The 24,304-nt window shown below is 34.1% G+C and overlaps 1 protein-coding gene across 1 annotated transcript in view; it reads left to right on the forward strand.

Annotated features, from left to right (window-relative positions):
• LOC148942136 (voltage-dependent T-type calcium channel subunit alpha-1H-like) overlaps positions 1–24,304 on the forward strand; it is a 386,818-nt gene that overhangs the window by 14,258 nt on the left and 348,256 nt on the right. Inside the window, exon 2 of the mRNA XM_089103241.1 lies at positions 6,500–6,697. Within this exon, the coding sequence (XP_088959367.1) occupies positions 6,500–6,697 (198 nt within the window). The remainder of the gene's footprint in view (positions 1–6,499; positions 6,698–24,304) is intronic.

Raw genomic sequence — 24,304 nt, forward strand, 5'->3', positions numbered from 1 at the left:
CGTGGTAAGGCATATTACGCAATCACTACCACTATCTATTGATGCCTGACTACTAGTGACGATGATAACAGTGATAGATATTCACAAAAATACCAGTTTTACTACTGATTACGGTCACTGCATATGTGGCCGAAATATCTGGTATTTTTGTGAATTTTTATCACCGTTATCATCTTCACTGTCTATTAAAAGAATTTTATCCCTATTTGAACTTTTATTTATCGCCATGGAAAATAAAAGTTTTTCCACGCATAAAATTGAATCGGTAAAGAGAAAGCAAGACATATAAAGAAATTTCGTATAGGATTTTTGGCAAATTCCCCCAGTGTAAAATTTCCCTTGAAAAGTTCACCCCCTGTAAACTTCCTCTCCGTGGAAAAATCTCCTCTTGCAAAATCCCCGCAGCAGAAAATCTGTCCTCCCTTCCAAACCCGAAAAATGTATGCATACTTCCCCCCCAAAAATACTATACGTAAACAATGGGCACATTTTATAACTTAAAGATATTTCCCCAGGGGCTGTGGGAGGTCATGTTATCTCCAAACACATAGCTATTAGGCCTTTGAGCTATGCTGAACAAACTAGCCTTCTCGAAATTTTGATCGGACGATTTTGGAAAAACTTGGTATAGGGTCCCCCCGCTCCAATTTTTGGGTCACTTAAAAAGGAGCTAGAAGTATTCATTTCCTTTAGAATGAGCCCTCTCTCCAAGCTTTAGACCCACTGGGTCAATACGATCATCCCTGGGGAAAACAAAAAGCAAGAAAAAAAACAAATAAACACGCATCCGTAATCTTCCGTCTGGCAAAAATTATAAATTTCCACATTTTTGCAGATAAGAGCTTGAAACCTCTACAGTAGGGTTCTTTGATACACTGAATCTGATGGTGTGATTTCCATTAGAATATAACTTCTAGGGAGTCTTTCCCACATTTTCTGAAAATTTGACAAATTTTCTCAGGCTCGTAGCTTTTGATGGGTAAGACTAAACTTAATCGAACTTATATATTTGGAATCAACGTAATAAGCCAATTCTTATGATATATCTATTGAGATCAAAATTTATATTTTTTAGAGTTTCCGTTACTCTTGAGCCGGGTCGCTCTTTACTTAAAGTTCGTTACCATGAACTGTTTGATACAGGCGTATCAGCAATATTTTTGGAATGAATTGACGTTTCAAGGTGAAGCTTCTGAGGCATCATGAAGGGGATGTTTAACTGACCAAAAGACAACATATACCTGCTACTACTTTTATCAATACTGCTGCTACTACTACTGTTACTACTACTACTATAACAGCACTATAACTGTCGTTACTGCTCCTACTACTACCGCTACTACTACGATACTAGTACTATTAAGGCTACGCGTATGAACGTGATTATTTGAAAGAATATTGAAGGGGAATTTGAACTAAATCAAAACACATTGTGTGCATGCAAATTGTCAAAAAGGCGTATCTCAAGAATGGATTTGGGTATTAAGTTGAAACTTTCAGAGGATCCTTCAAGGGGAAGATCAATTGACCAGAAGGGAATACATGCATACTAATAATAACACTATTACTACTGCTATAATTACTGCTACTACTACTACTACTACTTCTACTACTACAACAACTACTACTATTACTATTACTACTACTATTACTACTACTACTACTACTACTACTACTACTACTGCTACTACTATTGCAACCAAACTACTCCAACTACTCTTTCAATTGCAACTACTTGTAAGGCTAACAACATTAAGATTAAATGGGCATTAAAACGGGGTCAAAAGGCCATATTAGCAATATTTTTAAACGAATTACTGTATCAATATGAAACTTCCTGGTTATCATGAAGGGTATATACAACTGACCAAAAGACCTCATGTACATTCTACTACTGTTAATAATGCTGCTGTTGCTATTGTTACTACTACTACTAATATAAGACTACTACTGCTACTACTTCTCCTACTGTCACACTACAACTATGACACTAGTATTATTATGGCAAAGTGTATGAAGGTGAAAATTTGAGAGAATATTGAAGGGAAATTTTAACTAAATCAAAAGAAACTACGTGCATACAGATTGCCAAAAGGACGTATCTCAAAAATGGATTTGGGTATTAAGTTGGAACTTTCAGGGAATGCTCAAGTGGTGATCAATTGACCAAAAGGCAGTACGTGCACGCTGCTACTAACACTACTACCACTGCCATATTTGTTACTACTATTACTGCTACCACTACTACTACTACTACTACTACTAACAACTCACCGCAGCACCAAGCCGCATGAGGCCAACACAGCTACGCATGCTCCTCCTCTACCCCAATATATTCAAAGCCTCCCTTTTTACGCCCGCCCACGAATTTCCAATTTCCTTTAGATCTTTCTTTTCGGAGTATTCCCATTCCATATGGGAGTATCCTGCTTTTTGATCAACTCTAAATGGTTGGCCAAAAAGAACAATATTCGGCAATCTGTCATCCTTCATCTGCAAAACGTGTCCTGGCCACCTTAGGCGTTCTTTCATTATAGCCATATAGAGCGGTATTGAACCACATTTTTTGAATAGCCTATTGTTTGAAATACGGTCAGTCAGCCAGGTACCCAGAACAATCCTTAAGCAATTTCTCTGGAAAACATCTAGAAAATCTTCATCCGCTATCCATACTTCAAAGCCATATTTGACCACTGTCATCAATGTGGCTTTTAATATTCTAACCGTGGTTATTAATAATATATTCCTAGTCTTCCAAACTTTTTTTTAACATTGAAAAAACACACTGAGCCTTGGCTATTCTACTTTTAACATCCTCACTGCTCCCACCATCTTTACTAATAATACTACCAAGGTAAGTGAAGCTGCCCACCTGATCAATCTTTTCATTACCCAAGGTCACCTTTTCACCTTCACTTATTCCAAGCCTTAGTGACTTAGTCTTCCTGACATTAATTTTCAAACCAATTCTAGCACCCTGAACTCGCAAAACCTCTAAAACTTCATTCATTTTGCTCACACTTTCATCAAGAATGCTTAAATAATCAGCATAATCCAAGTCCAGGAGATGTTTTCCTCCCCATTTGATTCCGTGGTCTCCCATTGCCTTTCCTGTGCTCCTTAAAACAAAGTCCATCAAAATAATCCATATAAAGGAGGATAGAACACAGCCCAGCATAACTCCTGATTTGATACAAAACCAGCTGCTAACCTCATTTTCTACCTTAACCGCAGCAGTGTTAATCTCGTACATAGCACTAATCACTTTAATATATTTGTCTGGTATACCATACAAGGATAAAACCTTTACTAAAGCTCTTCTATCAATAGAATCGAACTCTTGCTCGTAATCTATAAAACTGAGGACCAAAGGTGTTTGAAAACTCAGGCACTTCTCAATTATTAGCCTAAGAGTGAAAATTTGTCGACACATCCTCTACCTTTTCTAAAACCGCACTGCTCTTCTCTTAAAACTTTGTCTACGGCATCCCTCAGTCTAAAAAGTATCATATTACTAAGTAATTTACTACCTACAGAGACCAGACTAATGCCTCAATAATTACCACACTCACTTTTATCACCTTTCTTATAAAGTGGCTTAATTAAGGTTTTCCTAAAATCGTTAAGTAATTCCCCTTTTTCAAAAGTCATATTCATTATCTTCAATAACTTATTTCTAACCTCAGAGCCACCATATTTAAGATACTCATTTACCACCCTAACAGCATCTGGAGCCTTGTTATTCTTTAATTCTTTTAGTACTGTTGCTAATTCCTCCTCACAAAACAAATCTTCCTTCACATCAAATGTATCACAAACTTTTTTATTTTCTTCTATATTTTTTCCTGCTACTCTTTCTCGGTTTAGCAAGGTCTCAAAATGTTCGACCCATCTCTCCTTAGTTTTTTCCTTATCACTACTTGCGACCCCATTCCGATGTTTAACTGGGACAAGCCCGGATTGACTACTCCCTCTCAATTTATTAACATACCAGTACAATATTATACTATTATGCCGTATGGCTTCATCTACAAGTTTGTTGGCAATTTTGTCCATGACCTGAACTTCCCACCCCTTCAGTTCATATTTTAATGCTTTCTGCACTGTTTTTCATTCCTTTCGTTTTCATATGATCTATCACTCAGATAATTCTTGTACCAGCCCCTTCTGTTATCTATTAAACGTAAAGATTTTTCACTAATATTATTAGCTGCTGTCCTAGCTTTCTTCCCTAATACATCTTCAGCAACTTCACAAATTATTTTTTTAAAATTATTCAAACCATCTTCCACGTTATCAAATTTTAAATTCTAAAGTTTAGTATTCAACTTTTACTGGAAAGTTTCTCTCAAATTCTCATCCTTGAGTCTACCAACATCATAACTTCCCGGGCAGGTAGTTATCCTTTCGAAATTTCAGCTCTAAATTATCCCTAGACACTACCAGATGGCAATTTTTACTTTTAACATCAATAACAACTCTCGGTTATACCATAACATCCTGTATTGATCGTGCCAATTTTCGGTTTACTTTAAAATAATCAGTGAGGTTCGCCGTCTTATTATAACGTGAATACCATGTCAACTTTTGGGCCAACTTCTGATCAAACACCATATTGGCTATAACTAGATTATTATACCTACAAAATTTCAAAAGTCTGTATCCATTACTGTTTTCTTTTCCAACACCAAATTTACCTAGGCTAGGATACCACCTATCCCTGTTTCTACCAACCTGGGCGTTAAAATCTCCCAGTAGTAACATCATATTTTTACCTGGGACCTTGTCTATTTGCTCCTGTAACTGTAAGTAAAATTCATCTGAGTCCCTAGTATCTCTGTCAGTCGGCTCCACAGGGGAGTATACTACTATAATTGATACCCTGAACTTTTTAGTCATAAAATGAGCAATTAGTATTCTATTAGTTATAGCTCCCCAGCCTAAACAAGACTCAGCAACTTCCTTATTCATCATGAGGCCTAATCCCTTTCTATGTCCCCATCCTTCCTGTCTGAATAAACAAATTCTATATCACCTAAATTCATGCTTCCTACCCCTGGGATATGCATTTCTGAAACTCCTAATAAATTCAGTTGGAATCGTCTGAATTCGTCAGTCAAAATGTCGATACAATAGTTTTTTAATTTCGTAACATTCCAAGTTAAAATTTTCCTGCTCTTTAAATTATTGAAATTATTTTTGCCTCAGGAAAAACAATGATCCTGGATACCAGTGCAGGATGGGGATCACATATCTTCTCAAGTCTACACCGAAGCGCTTAAGCGGGCTTTGAACTGGACAGCAAAAAGTCCCTGGGACCTCCATGAATGGAGGCTTTGTGCAATCCTGGGCCCATCTTGGTCACAACATGGTTTTCAGCATTTGGCGATGCTCTTCTATTAACAAGGGTTGAAATCCTACACACACATTCTCAAGCCTATTACCTCCGACTCATTATATTATCATGCCTACAAATATTATGCTACTACGGGGAGGCAACCCATAATAGATAAATTAGCTAGGAAGAAGTTTTTCAGCCCGAAGACGCCCATCAAAATATACCAAGCCCAGAAGATTTGTCCATTAGTCAGAATCCCGTGCGAATGCTGTGTCGTTTACTAGGCTATAATTTCCTCGAAGGGTGCCACTCCTCAAGTGGGAATAGAGTTGATCGCAAGGTCCCCAGTCTTGCAGGTACCCCGAAAAGGTCGAGGCAGCCCTTTGCAGAGGCCGTTATCCATAGATCTGGATCTTACGTCCTGCCACAGTTACTACTATTACGCCTTACGCCCTGCCACTACTACTACTATTACTACTGCCACTACTTCTCCAACTGCTACTTCTATTGCAACTACTTATAAGGCAAAGAGCATCAAGATGCAATTCTCGGGAAGTACATGAATATATACGTTATCAAAAGGATTTATCGGCAATGCATGTTTAAAATTTCGTTCATAATTTACTGGATATCACTTTGAAGATGTGGTTTAAAGAAATATATAATTTTACATTGGCATTATATTTGATCAACCTATATTTTTAGATGTATAAACTACGTGATTAGACAAAACAAGTCGCAAATATCATATGGCATCCCAGCCATACAATATTTATGGCCAGCCAATAATATTCCCAGACAATTGTAGTATTCACTTAGGAGATGCTTTCTAATTTTTTTTTTTTCAGCAAGACATATGAGGTTTTTATTGTCAGGCTGATGATTTTGTGTTTACGAGCTAAAATCCATCAGTTTGTAGACAAACGTGAAATAAACAAATTGGGAACAAAGGCTCCCATAAAAATTCTTGGAAAAACAATAATTCACCTTAATTTGTAATTGAAGATCTTTCCAGAGCTGAAAAAAGCTTCAGCATTGTTGGATCTAGTTTATCTAGTTTTTCTCTCTAGCAAATTCGCACACAATTATTATAAATGTGGTTTTGAATGTAGATCCATCGGTCTAGAATTTTTCCGCTTTTTCTATTTATTTTTTTTTAAGTCCATTAGTTTTTGTAGATGGAAGCTGATAGCCAGCCGAGACAAACCTATGAATCCACCTGCTTTGTCACTTCAGAAGCAGCGACGTGAGCGGCATCGACGAATGGCACTAGAGGCAACAAAAGACCAATTTGCACTACAAAAGACGTTTTTTGTCCGAGCGTCAGCAAGTAGTACTATGTTTCAAGTCAGCCCAGCGGTAAGAATATCACCTAATCATCAAATTAGTTCTTGACACTAAACAGGAGGTTTTTTACAGCGAAATAGTCCAGAATAAGAATAAGAATGAAAAATCAAGGGCAAAAAGGAAAAAAAAGAAATATTTGCTCCAGAACTACATGTTTCTGGGTAAATTTGAGACTGACAAAACAATTTAGCTAAGATGAAAGTTAGTACATCACTTGATACCTTTTATTTTGAACCCTTAAAGGCCTAAAAAGGTTCAAAACAATCCATAATAATAAGAATTTTAAAAATGGGTTTCTAGAAAACTATCTAGTGAGACAAAATTGCCATTTGTAGCTGATTTAAAAGTGATGTTCATTATTTTCAATAGCCTTGATTGTAATTAAATAAAAAACACAAAATTTTGAACTGATAATAAGGAGCAAAATCGAAAAGAAATTATTCCGTATATGAGAGTGTTACCCTCCTCCTCAATACCTGGCTATATACGCTAAGGCCTTTAACATTAAAAAAACTTCCTATTCTAATTTAATGGCCCTTGTGCTTCATGAGTTGTTCTTAAGCAATTGCGACCAAGTGTCAAACTTTAGCCTGATGAGCAAGGTATTTAGGGAAGGGGGCAGCCCCTTCATATACGAAATAATTTCTGTTGGTTTTGAGTTTTATTGTTGTTGCTTACTTTCAATTAAAAAGATTTTTTTTTATTTATTTTATAATCGTTTTTCAAATAATGCCGGTAAATCCAGCTCACCCTCTATGAAAACTTCCCTCCCCTTACGGGAAACTCCTCCATGGAAATATTCTCCCACGTAAAATACATCGCCCCAGTAAAATTTCTTGCGGACGATTCAATCTAAAAATTCTTCTTAGCATACTTTCATTTGGAAATGGCTTTAATTTCTAATCTTTTTCCCGATCACTCTGGAAAAAAACGTCCGTGAAATTTTTTCTCAGAAATCCAAGCTTTATAGCCCCTTGATAATTTCCCTGTAACATCTCCTTGTGCAAAATTGAGTTGGCAAAGATAAAGTAAGACAAATAAAAAGAATTCCGTATAGGAATTCTGTCAAATTCCCCCAGTATAAAATTTCCCTTGGATAGTTGCTCCCCGGAAATTTCCTACCCATGGAAAATTCCCCGTATGGTATCCCACCATAATCACAAAATTCTCCGAAAAATGTCTGTATAATTTCCAATAACAAATACTATGCGTAAATAATAGGCAAATGTAATATCTTACATATATCTCCCTACGACTTTTGGGGGGTTATATTACCCGTAAAGAATATATATCTATATAATACTTTGGGTGGAGCTCTAGGTCTTTTCAAAGAGAGTGAGTATCCACTCGCTTATCGAGGCCATCCTCTAAGGCACTCTTGAGGACCAATGAACTATATCAAGGTACATCCCTAAGGCACTCTTGGAGTCACTGAACTCTAGCGTAACTGATTTTTCTGACCTTGAGTGTTAGTCGCGCAATGATATACCCCTAAGGTGCTCTTGAGAGTCAATGAACCGGACAAGGTGATTCTAATAGTGTACTTGAAGACCAATAAGATCTGAACAAACTCGGTAATGGCGGTTTCCTAAGGATCTCTTGAGGAACAATGAACTCTGAACCAGCCCAGACAAGACAGTCTTCATTTCTTAATACTATTGTGAAAAAGATTACGTTATGAAAGCATTTTCCAAGGATTGTATACTTGAGTGAAGTAGGGGTATGAACTCCTATGAATTAAATAATGAATCTCTAGATAATTGAACTAACAAGTAAATGCTAATAAACTGTTCTTTGAAATATATTGACAGAAACCCTCACATGTCACCTTATAAATTAAGAATTAAGTGAAATGTAGTATCCTATGAATACTTTCCACCACACCCGTGAATTTATGAATTATTTGTCTGGTACAGAAATCGAACATGGGACCTGAGATTTCCTACGATAAAAGAACGATGCACTAGACATCTGAACCAACAACTCAATGATATTAATATGCTCTTAGAAATGCAATCTAAGCAATAGGTTTCAAGCACTTTCTCTGGCATTGAATTGTATTTTTATCGTATGTTTAGTAGAAGGGGTTGTTTTCCATACAATTCTTTTTTTGTAGAAACACATTTGCAATCCCTTTAGTTACCAAATTGCAGGTAATTTTATTTCATTTATCATCTTTTATTTAAAAAACTTCCCTCCCTACAAGTTATTATTAAACTTTCGAATTAAGTCCATGGACTATTTTTGAACCCAAGCTTTAATATAATTATTAGTAGAATACGTATTACGAGTACGAGAGGGTTCATCTCTCCTGAAAATATTTTTCTGGTTGTGAACAAGAAATGGATAGACACGGTATCGTAATGAATTGGGCTGGCCCCCTACCTCGTCCCCCATTTTTTAAGAAACTTAAAAAAGAAAAAACATCTTGAAGTTAAAACAACGCCTCGAAGTTAAAAAATATCACTAAGAAAAATAGTCTCGAAGTTAAAAAACAATGTCTCGAAGAAAAAAACTCACGAAGAGAAATTGTTTCGAAGTTAAAAACCATCACAAAAGAAAAAAGTCTCGAAGTTAAAAACGTCACGAAGAAAACAACGTCTCGAAGTTAAAAAACTACTTCTCGAAGAAACAATTGTCAGGAAGAAAAATGTCTAAAACTAAAAACAAAAACGTTTCGAAGTTAAAAAAACAACACCAAAAAGAAACGTCCCGAAGTTAAAAAAACATCTCGAAGTTAGAAAATTTCAGAAGAAAAAACGTCTCAAGGGTAATAACAACATCTCAAAGAAAAAAAATGCCACAAAGAGAAAACCACGTCTCGAAGTTAAAAAAGTTCGCGAAGGAAAAAGTGTCTCGAAGTATTAGCGTCTTGAAGTAATAAAAAAGTCTTGAAGAAAAAAAAGTTCTCAAAGTTAAAACAAAAACGTAAAGAAGAAATAAAAACGTCTCTAATTAAAAAAAAATCTCAAAGAAAAAAAAACGTTTCGAAATTGAAACAAAACTTCTCGAAGTTGAAAACAAACGTCACCAACAAAAATGTCCCGAATTTAAAACAAAACGTCTCGAAGCTATAAAAACATCATGAAAAAATTGTCTCGAAGAAAAAACGTCACAAAGAGAAAACAACGTCTCGAAGTTAATAAAACGTCGCGAGGAAAAAACGTCTCGAAGTAAAAAGAATGTCTTGAAGTAAAAAAGTCCCAAAATTAAAACAAAAAGTCACGAAGAAATAAAAGTAATTCGAAGTAAGAAATATCTTTAAGAAAAAACGTCTCAGAGTAAAAACGTCTGGAAGCTATAAAAAAGGTCACAAAAAATATCTCGAAGTAAAAAAAAACACCTTGAAGAAGTTCAAAACAACATCTCAAGGGAAAAACATCAAAAAGAAAAAACAACATCTCGAAGTCAAAAAACGTCGCGATGAAAAAACGTCTAAAAACAAAAAATGTCTCGAAGTAAGTTAAAGTTCTCAAGTTAAAACAAAACGTCGCGAAGAAATAAAAACGTCTCGAAGTAAAAAAAACATCTCGAAGAAGAAAACGTTTCGAAGTTAAAACAAAACGTATCGAAGTTTAAAACGTCACGAAGAAGAAAAAGTCTTGAAGTTAAAAAACCGTTTTAAAGTAAAAAACATCTCTTGCCGAAAAAAGTCTAAGTTAAAACAAAAAATTCAAGAAGAAATAAAAATATCATGTAGTAAAAAAACATTTCAAAGAAAAAACGTCTCGAAGTTAAAACAAAACGTCTCAAAGTTAAAAAACGTAACGAAGAAAATTTCTCAAAAGAAAAAAACGTTGCAAAGTAAAAACAACGTCTTCCAGTTAAAAAAAAGTCACAAGGAAAAATATTCTAAGTAGAAAAAAACGTCTCAAAGTAAAAATAAAGTTTCAAAGTTAGAACAAAAATGTCACAAAGACGTCTCGAAGTAAGAAAACATCGCGAAGAAAAACATCTCAAAGAAAAAATCGTCTCGAAGTCAAAAAATCGTCTTGACGTAAAAATATCTCTCGCCAAAAATTTCTCAAAGTTAAAACGAAAACGTTACGAATAAATAAAAACATCTCATAGTAAAAAAACATCTTGAAGAAAAAAAAACGTCTCAAAGTTAAAACAAAACGTCTCAAAGTTAAAAAACGTCACGAAGAAAAACGAATCAAAGAAAAGAAACGTTACAAACAAAAAACAACGTCTCCAAGTTAAAAAAAAATGTCACAAGGAAAAAAAGTCCGAGTAAAAAAGTTCCGAAGGAAAAATAGTTTCAAAGTTAAAACAAAAACGTCACAAAAAATTAGAATTTCCCGGAGTAAAAAAACTTAGCGAAGAAAATAACGTCTTCAAGTTAAAAAACAACACGATGGAAATTTGTCACGAAGTTAAAACAAAACGTCTCGAAGTTAAAAACAAACGTCACAAAGAAAAAAATGTCTCAATTTAAAAAAAAAATCTCAAGGAAAAAATATTCATAAAGAAAAAACAACATCTCGAAGTTAAAAACGTCGCGATTAAAAAAATGTCTCTAATTAAAAAACGTCTCGAAGCAAATTAAAGTTCTCAAGTTAAACCAAAACTTCGATAAGAAATAAAAACGTCTTGAAGTAAAAAAATATCTCGAAGAAAAAACATCTCGAAGTTGCAACAAGACCTCTCGAAGTAAAAAACGTCACGAAGAAAAAAACGTCTCAAAGTTAAAAAAACCATCTCTCGAAGTAAAAAACCTTTCTAAGAAAAAAGTCTCAAAGTTAAAACAAAAACGTCACAAAGAAATAAAAACTTCTCAAAGTAAAAAACTTCTCGAAGAAAAAAATACGTCTCGAAGTTAAAACAAAACGTCCTGAAATTAAAAAACGTCAAAAAAATTTCACGAAGAAAAAACCACCACAAATAAAACGTCTCGAATTAAAAAAAAAAATTCACGATTAAAAGAACGTTTTGAAGTAAAAAAAAGTCCCAAATTAAAAAATCTTAACATTAAAACAAAAACGTCAGAAATAAAAACGTCTTGAAGTAAAAAAACATCTTGAAGTTTAAAAAAATGTCATGAAGAAAAAACAACATCTCGAAGTAAAAAGAAATGTCACGAAGAAAAACACAAAATATAAAAACTTCACAAAGAAAAAGCGTCTCGAAGTTAAAAAAATCATCTCGAAAAAAGCATAACGAAGAAAAAATGTCTCGAATTTAAGAAAAAACGGTCTGGAAGAAAAAAAGGCACAAAGGAAGCACTGCGTCACGAAGTTGAAAACGTCACGAAGAACAAAAAACCACGAAGAAAAACGTCTGACAGTTAAAAAATGTCACAAAGAAAAAGATTTTTCTTTCTAGACTTTTTACCAGAAGCAATCGCACGGATAGTTCAAACTAAGATATGATGGATGACAATATTAAAATACAACTATCTATACTGCATCTGTAGCATCTGTAAGGGCCATTACCCTCAAATATTAAGCTTTAGACGCAACACAACCCACAAAAACGGCAAAAAATCACAAAACAACCCCAAGTCGGAAAGTCCTAAGAATAGAGTCCTTTAATTGATGATTGAGTTTCAGAAAATTAAATAAAAGTACTTTTACGTACAACAAACTCAACTAGTAGGTAAATTCTGAATGTCTTAGTTGCTTATTGAGTATCAAAATTTAATAAAAGCACTTTTGACTAAAATAATTTCAGGTAGTTGATAAACTCCTAGTGTTTTAGTTTCTGGCTGAGTACCAAAAAAAATTAATAAAGCACTTTTGACTGCAACAAAATCAGCTAGCTGATAAATTCTGAGTGTTTTAGTTTGACTGCATATCAAAAAACGGAATAAAAGCACTTTTATAGTACAATAAGCTCATCTACTTGGTAAATTCCGATTTTCTTAATTGGTCCCTAAGTATCAAAGAATTAAATAAAAACACTTTTACGTGCAAAAAAACCTAATAGTAGGTAAATTCCGAATTTCTTTGTTGCTTACTTAGTATAAAAAATTAAACAAAAGATCTTTTGACGACAATAAACTCAGGTAGTTGATAAATTTCGTTGATTTTACGACTCCTCCCCCTAACCATAAGAAAAAACCCCTGTGTTTTACTATTAGAGTCATGAACTCTTGCAAAATGCTATTTCTCTGACCTTTAATATTAATCGCACAATCATTTGACCCTGAGGCATTTGGATTCTGTTGGGATCAATGAAGTACCACCCTCTCTATTACAAAACCATTCTTCTTAACCTTGAGCAAGGGTAAAAAAAAGTTTGATAATGTACTTCTCTACTTAAATACTACGTCAATAGCTTCTAAGATGACGGCATGATACTGAATTTTATTGGTTTGAAAAATCAGCTTTTGGTGTAATATTTGAATGAGCATTTTAGTTACTGTCTTTGAAACACGAAAAAATTAACTATTAACAGTGGAATATAAACTATAATAAGTTAGAGTATGATAAAAGCTTGTGGAGTACCAGATTACGCCATAAGAACAGACTGGGAATCTATGACCGAGTGATTATACCATATAATAAAATTGGTTAATAACTTGGAATTGTTCAGGATGATGTTACAGAAATATAAAATTTTTTCGGAGTTGCAGCACTGTAATTAAAGGGTAATGTTCCTACAGATATAGTTTTAATCCAAAACTGTGACCCTAAGATTCTAATATTCAGTTTAGAAGAGTTTAAATGTCCTAAAATGGAAGGGGCTTATCTCCGTACCGAATACAAGGTTGGGTTTTTGGCACTGTGGATACCGAGCGACCTACCTAATCGTGACAAGTGCATAAGACACGGTAAAAACTATCCTATATAATGGACCCTTGTTTGTGGAAGATTAAGGGTGAACTTTAAGTATCAATTTTATGTAAATATGTGTTTTTTCCAGAAAATCCTTTTGAATATATTTAAGCAATAAATATCATTAAGCTTGACCCTTCTTTATTTTTTAGAATAGTTCTAGTTCATAGGTAAAATCCTACTCTAGGTATATCCCCCCCTAAAAGGTGTCCGGATCTATGGTGTTTGGTGAGCCAGATCTTTTTCTTCGAAAGTAGGAAACGCGAGAATTTTTTTTTTTCAAAAGTCAGCGACATTTCAGTAGGAATTTTCAGGGTTTTATCTATATTTAAGGTGAACCCAATTTTACTTCAGAGACATGTTTCAGAGAGCTTGTTACAAGAAGCAATCGCTCTGCTAGTTTCAAACTAAGCTGAGATGGATGAAAATTTTGAAATGAAAATATCTTTTTACTGTGATTATAGCATCTGTAAAGGCTGTTTTCATGATTTCACCAATTCTTACTAGTCTAATGCATTGAATTTAAAACACGTGGACAATGGAAAAGATAAGGAAAATATTGAAGAGATGAGAAGAAAAATATTGAATGAAGAAATATCAACTAGAATGGAGATGAAATCAGTTTTAGATTGGTCAAGTAATAAACTAGTGGAAGAGAGGATGCCCTTACCACCCAAACAAAACTCAAAAGCACAACAAGGGTTTTGGAAAATGAGGTACAGCATACAAGAAAGGGATCAAGGACAGACTAATAAAAGATCAAGAAAAGCAGTGTCCCCCTGCAGGAATTGTGCAAATTCTTTGAGACATGGCAGAAAAGATTCATATAAAAAATAGGGCATACAAAATTTATTATCGTTCTGGAAGAATTCCAGTTTGTCAATTTCTGCCCAATCTCCTTACTGATGGGTCTTAATGAGAATATTTTTGCTTAATATTCGCAATAAATATTTTTTCCCTGTTAATTTTGTATTAGATTTTTGTCTTAGATCATTATAGCAGGGTTAAGGAGTAAATAAATGAAACTGACTTTTTTAATGGTGTTAGATGTAATAACAGGGATTTTCATAGACATAGTATAAAAATTTTCCTTTACATCACGGTCTTGATTCCTTTATTTGCTTGGGGCATACAAAATTTATAAAAAAATAGGACATACAAAATTTATTATCGTTCTGGAAGAATTCCAGTTTGTCAATTTATGCCCAATCTTGTTACTGATGGGTCTTATTGAGAATATGTTTGCTTAATATTCGCAATAAATATTTTTCCCTGTTAATTTTGTATTAGATTTTTGTCTTAGATCATTACAGCAGGGTTAAGGAGTAAATAAATCAAACTGACTTTTTTAATGGTGTTAGATGTAATAACAGGGATTTTCATAGACATAGTATGAAAATTTTCCTTTAAATCACGGTCTTGATTCCTTTATTTGCTTGGGGCACTTTTTTTCAGAAAATAGAACGTTTTTTTTTTCTTAACGAAATTCCATTGAGATTTTTGAAATAAGAGATGAAAGTGGTATGTAAATTCTGGTCATTATTCTTTTGTTAAAGGTGAACAGAATATTTTTGTGTGCTAATATTTTTTTTTTACCAACAGTATCTGAGTCAATTCAAAATGAATAAAGCGAAAAAATTTTTAATCTTGTAAGGTCTTGCTACTTTGGATTTATTTTTTAAAAGCCAGAGAAACATGAGTGTGAATAACAGGATCTTTAAATATTTCAATCTGTCACGTTCCTACTGCTTCCAACCATTCATTTTCACTCATAGATGACGACACGTTTTTGTATTTCAAGTGTTTAGAGTTAGAGACATATGAAATGAAAATTTATCAAGATTCAGACCTTAAAATAATTACTAACCGATTCATATTAAAATCTGTATGTGTCATTATTACAATAAAAATAATCCTTCGCATCGCGTTGCTGTTTCCTTTATTTGTTATAGGCAGTCCCTTTTTAGACAATAGAACGAGTTTATTTCTTAACGACATTCCATTGATATTTTTTAGAATAAGAAATGAAAAAGGTATGTGTTTTCTGGTAATTATATTTTGTTAAAGGTGAAAGGAATATTTTTTGTGTGCTAGTTCTTTTGTAAAGAGCAGTATGAGAGTGAATTCAAAATGAATAAAGCGAAAAAAAAATTAAAAAAATTAGCGAAGTCTTCCTACTTTGTATTTTGATCAAAGCCAGAGAGACATGAGCATGAACAACAGGATTCTCAAATATTTATTTCGGTAACAATGAGAATCAATTCAAAATGAATAAAGCGAAAAAAAATGTAACAAATGTTTTAAAGTCTTGCTGCTTCGGATTTTTTTAAGGCCTGAGATGCATGAGCGGGAATAAAAGAATTTTCAAATATATCATTCGGTCACATATTTAGTGCTGCCGTTCATTCATTTTCAGTCATAGATGATGACACGTTTTTACTATTTCAAGTGTTAAAAATTGAGAGACATAGGGAGTTCGGATTTATTAAGATTCAGACATGAAGGGACTATTAACTGATTCATATTGGAATCTATGTTGCTGCCATCCATTCGTTTTTAGTCATAGATGACGACACGTTTCGACTATCTAAAGTGTTTAGAGTTAGAGACATATGAAGTGTGAATTTATCAAGATTCAGAGCCGAAGGGCTTATTAACAGATTCATTTTAGAATATCTACTGTTACCATCTATTCATTTAGCCTTAGATGAAAATTTTTTCCTACCCAAAGTGCATCCATCTATTCTGACACAGTTATAGATGGCAGCAAAACTGATTTTTCCCCCTTCTCCCGAATACCTGCAACCAACTTACAACCCTACCTTTTGCAACTAGCTGCATTCAAGTTAGGTTCATGTAGGTTCACTTAACGTGGCCCGCCACGCCAGGTGAATATAAGTGAATCTAACTATCAGAATAGATGGAACCACTTGGGGTAGCACAAAATCACCTTCTAAGACTAAATGAATAGATGGTATCAGAAGAGATTCAATATGAATCTGTTCATAAGCCCTTCAGGTCAGAATCATGATAAATTCGCGCTTCACGCGTCAAAAGATGTCTTCACCTATGACTGAAATTGAATGGATGGCAGCAGTAGAGTTTCTAATATGAATCAGTTAATGATCCCTTCAGGTCTGAATCTTAATAAATTCCCACTGCATATGTCTCTAAATTTTAACACTTGAGATAGTCAAAACGTATCGTCATCTATGACTGAAAATGAACGCATGGCAGCAGTAGGAATGTCACCGAAAGAAATATTTGAAATATTTGTTGTTCATTTTCGTGTGTTTCTGGCTTTGAAAACAAAACCCAAAGTAGTAAGACTTCACAAGATTTTTTATTATTTTTTTTTCGACTTTATTCATATTGAACTGATTCTCATTTTAACTGAATGAAACATTTGAACATCTTGATATTCATGAATTTTGTCTCTGGCTTTGAAAAAATCCAAAGTAGCGAGACTATGCAAGATTTTTTTGTTTTTTTTCGCTTTATTCATTTTGAATTGACTCTCATACTGCTGATGACAAACGAACTAGCACAAAAAAATATTTCGGTTACCTTAACAAAAAACAATGACCTGCAAACACATACCACTTTAATTTATTACTCCAAAAATTATCCATGGAATGTCGTAAAGAAAAAAATGCGTTCCATTGTCTTAAAAAAGAGTGCCCCTAATATTTAAAGGAAACAACAACGCGATGTAAAGGAACGTTTTTAATGCAATAATGACACTTACAGATCCTAATACGAATCAGTTAATAATTCCGTTCAGGTTTGAATCATGATAAATTCCCCTTTCATATGTAAATGGGATATCTCTAACTCTAAACACTTGAAATAGTCAAAACGTGTCGTCATTTGTTACTGAAAATGAATGGATAGTAGCAGTAGGAACGTGACCAAATGAAATATTTGAAAATCCTGTTATTCACGCTCATGTGTCCCTGGCTTTGAAAGAAATCTGAAGTACCAAGACTTCACAAGATTGTTTTTTTTTGCATTATTCATTTTGATTTTACTCTCATACTGCTGGTAAAAAACTAACTAGCCCACAAAAATTATGCTGTTTACCTTTAACGAAAAAATAATGACCTATATGTTTTATATTATGTCTCTGAAAATCCATGTTCTTGCTTCTCACACAACTAAAAAAGTCGGTTTCGTTTTTTTACTCCTTAATCCTTGTAATGGAAATCTAAAACGGAATTTACAGGGACAAAAATTTAATGCTAGTATTAAGCTGAAACATTCTTGTAACAGCCATCAGTAATGAGGTTTGGAATAAATTGATAAACTGGAGTTCTTCCAAAACGACAATAAATTCTCGTATGCCCTATCTTTGTGTATGAATCTTCTCTGTCATTTCTCAAAGAATTTGAAGAATTCCTACAGGGGCACTCTGCTTTTCTTGATCTTTTATTTGTCTGTTCGTGATCCCTTTCTAGTATACTGTACCTCCTTGTCCAAAACCTTTGCTGTACTTTTGAGTTTTCTTGGGGTGGTAAGGGCATCCTTACTTCCACTAGTTTCTTACTTTACCAATCTAAAAGTGAGTTTATCTCCATTCTAGTTGTTTTTTTTCATTCAATATTTTTCTTCTTATCTCTTTAAGATCCTCCATATCTTTTCCATTGTCCATGTGTTCTAAATTGACTGCATTAGACTCATAAGAGCTGGTGAATCATGATAGCAGCCTTTACAGATGCTACAATCGCAGTAAAAAGACGTTCTTGTTTCAATGTTTTCATCCATTATAGGTTAGTTTAAATTTAGCAGAGTGATTGCTCCTGGTAACAGGCTCTCTGAAACATGTCCTTGAATTGACGGTGAGTTCTCCTGAAATATAGATGAAACCCTAAAAATTACAAATGGCATGTCTCTGACTTTCGAAAAAAAATTCAATTCGCTCGTTTCCTACTTTGGAAGAAAAAGACCCCCTTCGCCAATCTCAAGCTCTTGATGGGCGGGATATATAAGAGTAGGAATTTACCTATGAGCTAGAACTATTCTAAAAAAATCAAGGTGGGTTAAGCTTAATGATATCTATTGCTTAAACATATTCAAAAGAATTTTTTTTAAACACATATTTGCACAAAATTAATGCTTAAAGTTCACTGTTAAAGATCCGCTAACGAGAGTTCAATCATATATAATAGTTATTAGCGTGCTGTGTGCACTTGTCTTGGTCAGAGACTATTCGGTATTCAGTGTGCGAAGAACCCAACCTCGTCTTCAGGAAGGTGACAAGCCCCTTTAAATTTAAAACATTTATACTCTTCAAAATTGAAAAGTGGAGTTTTAGGGTCACAGTTTTGAATTAAATCTTCATTTGTAGGCACATTACCCTTTACGTACTGTGCTTCAAGTCCAAAAAAATTACGTATTTCTCTGACTTCTTCTTGAACAGTTCTCAGTTCTTTACCTCTTTTATTAAATGGTATAATATCTAGGTCATATAATCCCAGTCTGTTCATATGGTGTACTGTAGCACTCCACAAGCTTTTATCATACTCAAAATTATTATAGTTTACTTTCCAGTGATAACAGTCATATTCTTTGTGTTGCACAGACAATAACATAAATGAACATTCGAATATAACACCACGAGATGATTTTTTCAAACCAATAAATTCAGTATTATATATTCCAATCATCTTAGAAGCTATTGACGTAGTATTTAAGTAGAAAAGTACTTTATACAATTTTTATGTCTCGAAGTTAAAACAAAAACTTCTCGAAGCTAAAAAAAAAATCGCGAGGAAAAAATGTCTAGAAGTAAACAAACGTTTCGAAGTAAAAAAAAAACAGTCTCACAATTAAAAACATTAATGTCAGGAAGAAATTAAAACGTCTCGAAGTAAAAAAAATCTTGCAGAAAAACGTCCTGTAGTTCAAACAAAAACGTCTCGAAGTTAAAAACATCACAATGAGAAAAACCGTCTTGAAGTTTAAAAAAAAACGTTGCGAAGAAAAAAACGTCACGAAGTAAAGAAAAATGCCAGGAAGAAATAAATTTTGAAGTTAAAAAAAAAGGTCTCGAATAAAAAAAGTCACAAAGAAAGACAACATCTCAAAGTTTAAAAACGTCACGAAGAAAAAATAACATCTCAAAGAAAAACATTTCAAAGAAAAAAAATATCACGAAGAAAAAACTTCACAAAGAAAAAACAACGTCTTAAAAAAACGTCACTAAGAAAAAAAGTTGCGAAGAAAAAACGACTCGAAGTTAAAAAAAAGTTCACAAAGAAAAAACTGCTCGAAGTTAAAGAAAATATCACGAAGATTTTCATTTCTAGACTTGTTACCAGAAGCAATCGCACTAACAGTTTCAACTAAGCTATTATTGATGACAATATTGAAATAGAAATATCTTTATTGCGTCTATAGCATCTGTAGAGGTCATTACATCAAATAGTAAGCTTCAGACACAACACTACCACCAAAAAGGGCAAAAAAACAACAAAACAACCAGAAGTTGGAAAGTCCCAAAAATCGAGTCCTTTAATTGATGACTGAGTATCACAAAAAGTAAATAAAAGCACTTTTGCTTTTTCTCGTGACGTTATTTCCTCGACAGGTTGTTTTTTAACTTCGAGACTTTTTTTCATGACGTTTTTTAACTTCGAGACATTGTTTTCCTTCGTGGTGTTTTTTTAACTTCGAGACGTTTTTTCGTGACGTTTTTTTTCAAGACATTGTTTTTCAGCTTTGACATGTTTTTCCTTCGTGATGTTTTTTTTAACTTCGAGGCGTTGTTTGAACTTCGAGACGTATTTTCTTTGTGAATTTATTAAGAAATGGGGTGTATGGGGCTGTGTCATATTCGTCACGATACGGTGTCTATTCATTTTTTTTCAAAACCAGAAAAAATATTTTAAGGGGAGATGGACCTTGTCGTACTCATAACACGTATTCTACTAATAATCATGGTAATGCTTGGGTTCAAAAATAATCCATGGACTGAATTCAAACGTTTAATAATAGCTAGTAGGGAGGGTTTTTTTTAATGAAAGATAATATATGACATACAATTATCTGCAATTTGGTAACTAAAGGGATTGTAAATGTGTTTTGATAAAATAAAACTGTATTAAAAACAACCCCTTCCACTAAGCATACGACAAAAGATAAAATTCAATGGCATAGCAAGTGCATGAAACCTAATACTTTAGAATATATTTCTAAATATATAATAATATCATTTACTTATTGGTTCAGATGTTTAGCGCATCGTTCTTTTATCGTAGGGAATCCCTGGTCTCATGTTCGATTCCTACACCAGGCAAATAATTCATATATTCGATGTGCGGGGTCGGACGAATTTAAAGAATACTACTCTTTTCATTTAATTGTTAATTCGTAAGGTGATATGTAAGGGTTTTTGTCAATATATTCCTAGGAACAATTTCTCAGCACTTACTTGTTAGCTTAGTTGACTAGCCCGTCATTCCTTCATTCATATGATTTCATATTTTACTCCATTCAAATATTCCTGAAATCATCGGAAGATGCTTAGCGAACATCTTAGATTATAAAGCAATCCTTTTCATAATAGTTTTAAGAAAGGAAAACCGTTTTGTCCGGGTTTGTTCAGAGTTTAATATTTCTCTAGAGCGTCTTGGAAATCACCATTACCGAGTCTGTTCAGATCTCATTGGTCTCCAAGTACAGTATTAGAATCGTCGTTTCCAATTCATCGACCTTCAAGAGTACCTTACGGCTATATCACTGCGCAAATAACACTCAAGGCTAGAGAAATCAGTTATGCAAGAGTTCAGTGACTCTCAAGAGTACCTTATTTTGAAAAGGTGTAGAGCTTCACCCAAAGTATTACCTAGATATCTAGGGGTTATGTTACCTCTAAAGACATAGTAATTGATCTTTCAATTATGCTGAACATATTGACTAACTCAGAATTTTGATTGAACGACTTTAGGAAAAAAGGGGAGTGGGCTAGTTGCCCTCCAATTCTTTTTGTCACTTTAAAAGGGCATTGGAACTTTAAATTTCTACTCAAATAGAATGAAAATCCTGATCTTTTAGAACTCTTGTTTCGATACAATCACCTCTGGGGAAAAAACAAATAATAAAAACGCATCTGTGATCTTTCTTCTGGCAAAAATGCACAGTTCTATATTTTCGTATATAGGAGCTTGAAACTTCTACAGCAGGGTTATCTAATACGCCAAATGAGTTATCACAAACTTTTCGAAATTTTATTATGAAAATAAATTCGCAGTAATCTTCAAATTGAGTTTGAAACCCTCAAAAATAACACCAGTTTTGCTGTTTTGTCATTTTTGAAACTCTTTTAAAATTCCGTCAAATTTGTTTTGAAAATACATTTTACTATCAAGACTAAGGAGATGACAATTAACAACTAGGGACAAACTACCTTCCAATTCAGAGCATAAAAATAATATTTGATAGAAAGAGTGTGATTTTTGAAAGGAGATATGCTTGTCCCCAATGTATGGGTTGATGAAGAAAATTTTTGACCATTTTCTCGGGGAATGCTCAGTGCTTTCTGATTTTAGGAGAAATTATTAATATGGGTTTAATTTGCAGCTTCCTGGAATTCTTCAATGCTGTAACCCAACGACAATAAATCGAATCGGCGTATATATAGAGAAATGCTTAGAAAGAAAGACAAGCTTATGCGTTTAAGTTATTCTGTATAGACTAGGTATCTTCTTTGCTTTGTCTCCTTTTTGTTATATTTTATTTTGTTGGGGATTTACTTATTTGTATACATTTCTAGTTTGTATGGCCTAAGGGCTTTTGAAAAATACTTATCTATCTATCTATCTCTACCAATACAACCAATCTTCGAAATAGTTTTGTTTCCATTGAGGTCTACCTAGTCCTGTCTACATGCTATATAAGCTACAAGAGTAGCAGAGCTGAAAAAAACTTGTTGACCCATTTTTCGGGTGTTGCGAACTGACTCAGCCTAAATTAGGAGCAAATTGTTGTCTACGAAAGAGTCGACTTGGATGAAAAAAAATTTTAAGGTCCTTTTCAAGCCTATCGGAGAGATAAAATGTAAGACCCTGTTTTTCTGCCTTCCAAATACTTAGTCTTTTTGTTTGAATGATCAGTCTTTTAAATGAGAGAAAAAACATTCAAATTTAAGTAGCTTGGCTAAACAAAAGTTTTACAAATCTTGATGATTAGAAAAAAGTGTTTAGCATATTTTGGGTGCAAAAATTTGTTTCTAGTTTAATATGCGTGTAAGAGTCCTGTTGGTCCGATAGCTTACGAATATCAGTTCCTATCTTAAAAATAATAATGATAAATTATCGGTCCTTTTTCGAATGAACCAGCATTTATGAAATAAACGAAAAAATAGGAGGCAAAAATTCTAAGGCATTCTTATCACTTTTTCAAACAGATAATGTTTAGCAACCTGCCCCGGTCGCTCCTTATATTTTAGATACGCAATTATGATGACCTTGGTGAATGTAGTGTCTGTTATTTTGCTTTACACTTCACCGAGAATATATTCAATGAACCACTGGGCCTAATAGTGCCAAAAGTTTTAGTTGGATCGGAGACACATTTGTTGGTTCCCACATCCTTTACCTCTACTCAAAATGGAAAGTCCCTTGCCTCCTCCCCTTTCTCCAAGACTCCAAAAGTTTCAGTTCAATTCCTTAAGTTATTCGCAAGATCCTCAGATATGTCATTTTGATAACTGGATACATGAACTCTTTTGATTTATCTCTGCCCCTCTATCAAGCCAAAATTTGACATTCAGTTGGCTCGTCAGCACACCCTGAAAATTACAACTCGATTGCCTAAGCTGTTCATAAGATACTGCAAGCATACTATTTTGATTAAATGGGTACATAAGATTTGTTTTGGTCTACATCTCTACTTCGCTGGGAGTACCTCCTAATATAACAGAGGATCATAGTGCTAAGAATTTCAAAAAGATCAGAGACCAACAAGTTTAGACTCCCCCCCTCCCAATGTCAAGATTCGAAGTCTACTTGTTCATCCCCCCCAGCATTACCTGAACGTTTCAGATTGACCCTCAAAGACATTCCGGAATACTGAAATATACACCATTTTGATCAATTGGGAACACATAGTGCCTTTTTTACCTTGCTAATTAGCGGTGTTACCTTGCTGATTAAGCTGAAAATAGGGGTTTATAGTGCAAAAACTTTTGAGCAGACTTTAGAAAAAGTTATCCGGCTCCAACCACCTCTGTGTCCTCCCCAAAGTCAAAATCTTAGGTTCACTTGGTCCCTCTAACACTCCCAGAGAATTCAACTTAACACCCCAAGCCATTTTCAGACATTGCAGATAGGCTATAAAATTAACCCAATACCGCGTAGTGTCTTTTGATTAATATCGCTACTTAAGTATGAATTGATTCTCATTCCCATAGGGGCTTTAGTGCAAAAATATTAAGGTGGATCGGAGATATATCACTTTTAGATCTCTTCTCCACAATGCAAAAGCTGAAGATTACTTGTGCCTCTCACACCTAAAAGTTTCAACTACATTCCTAGAGCCGTTCCCGAGATATTGCAGATATGAAATTTCTATGACCCTGCAACTACAATGGGGTTCAATTTACCCTTTCCTTCTCCCCAAAGTCAAAGTTTGAGGCTCATTTGACTCCTCTCTCTTAAAGGCCCCATTAAGAATTTGGCATGACGCCCCGAGCTATTCTTGTAATATTGACAAATGAATTGGGTATACATATCGTCTTTTGGTTCACACTGGTACGCGTATTGTTTCTCGAGTATACCCTTGAATTGGGAATCTCGTCCTAGCGCCCAATCCTGAAGATCCCCAGCGAACGATCCTTAAG

The sequence above is a fragment of the Artemia sp. Qi Xiang Cuo genome, chromosome 17, assembly GCF_049724085.1.
Source record: "Artemia sp. Qi Xiang Cuo chromosome 17, ASM4972408v1, whole genome shotgun sequence".
NCBI classification, from domain to species: domain Eukaryota; kingdom Metazoa; phylum Arthropoda; class Branchiopoda; order Anostraca; family Artemiidae; genus Artemia; species Artemia sp. Qi Xiang Cuo.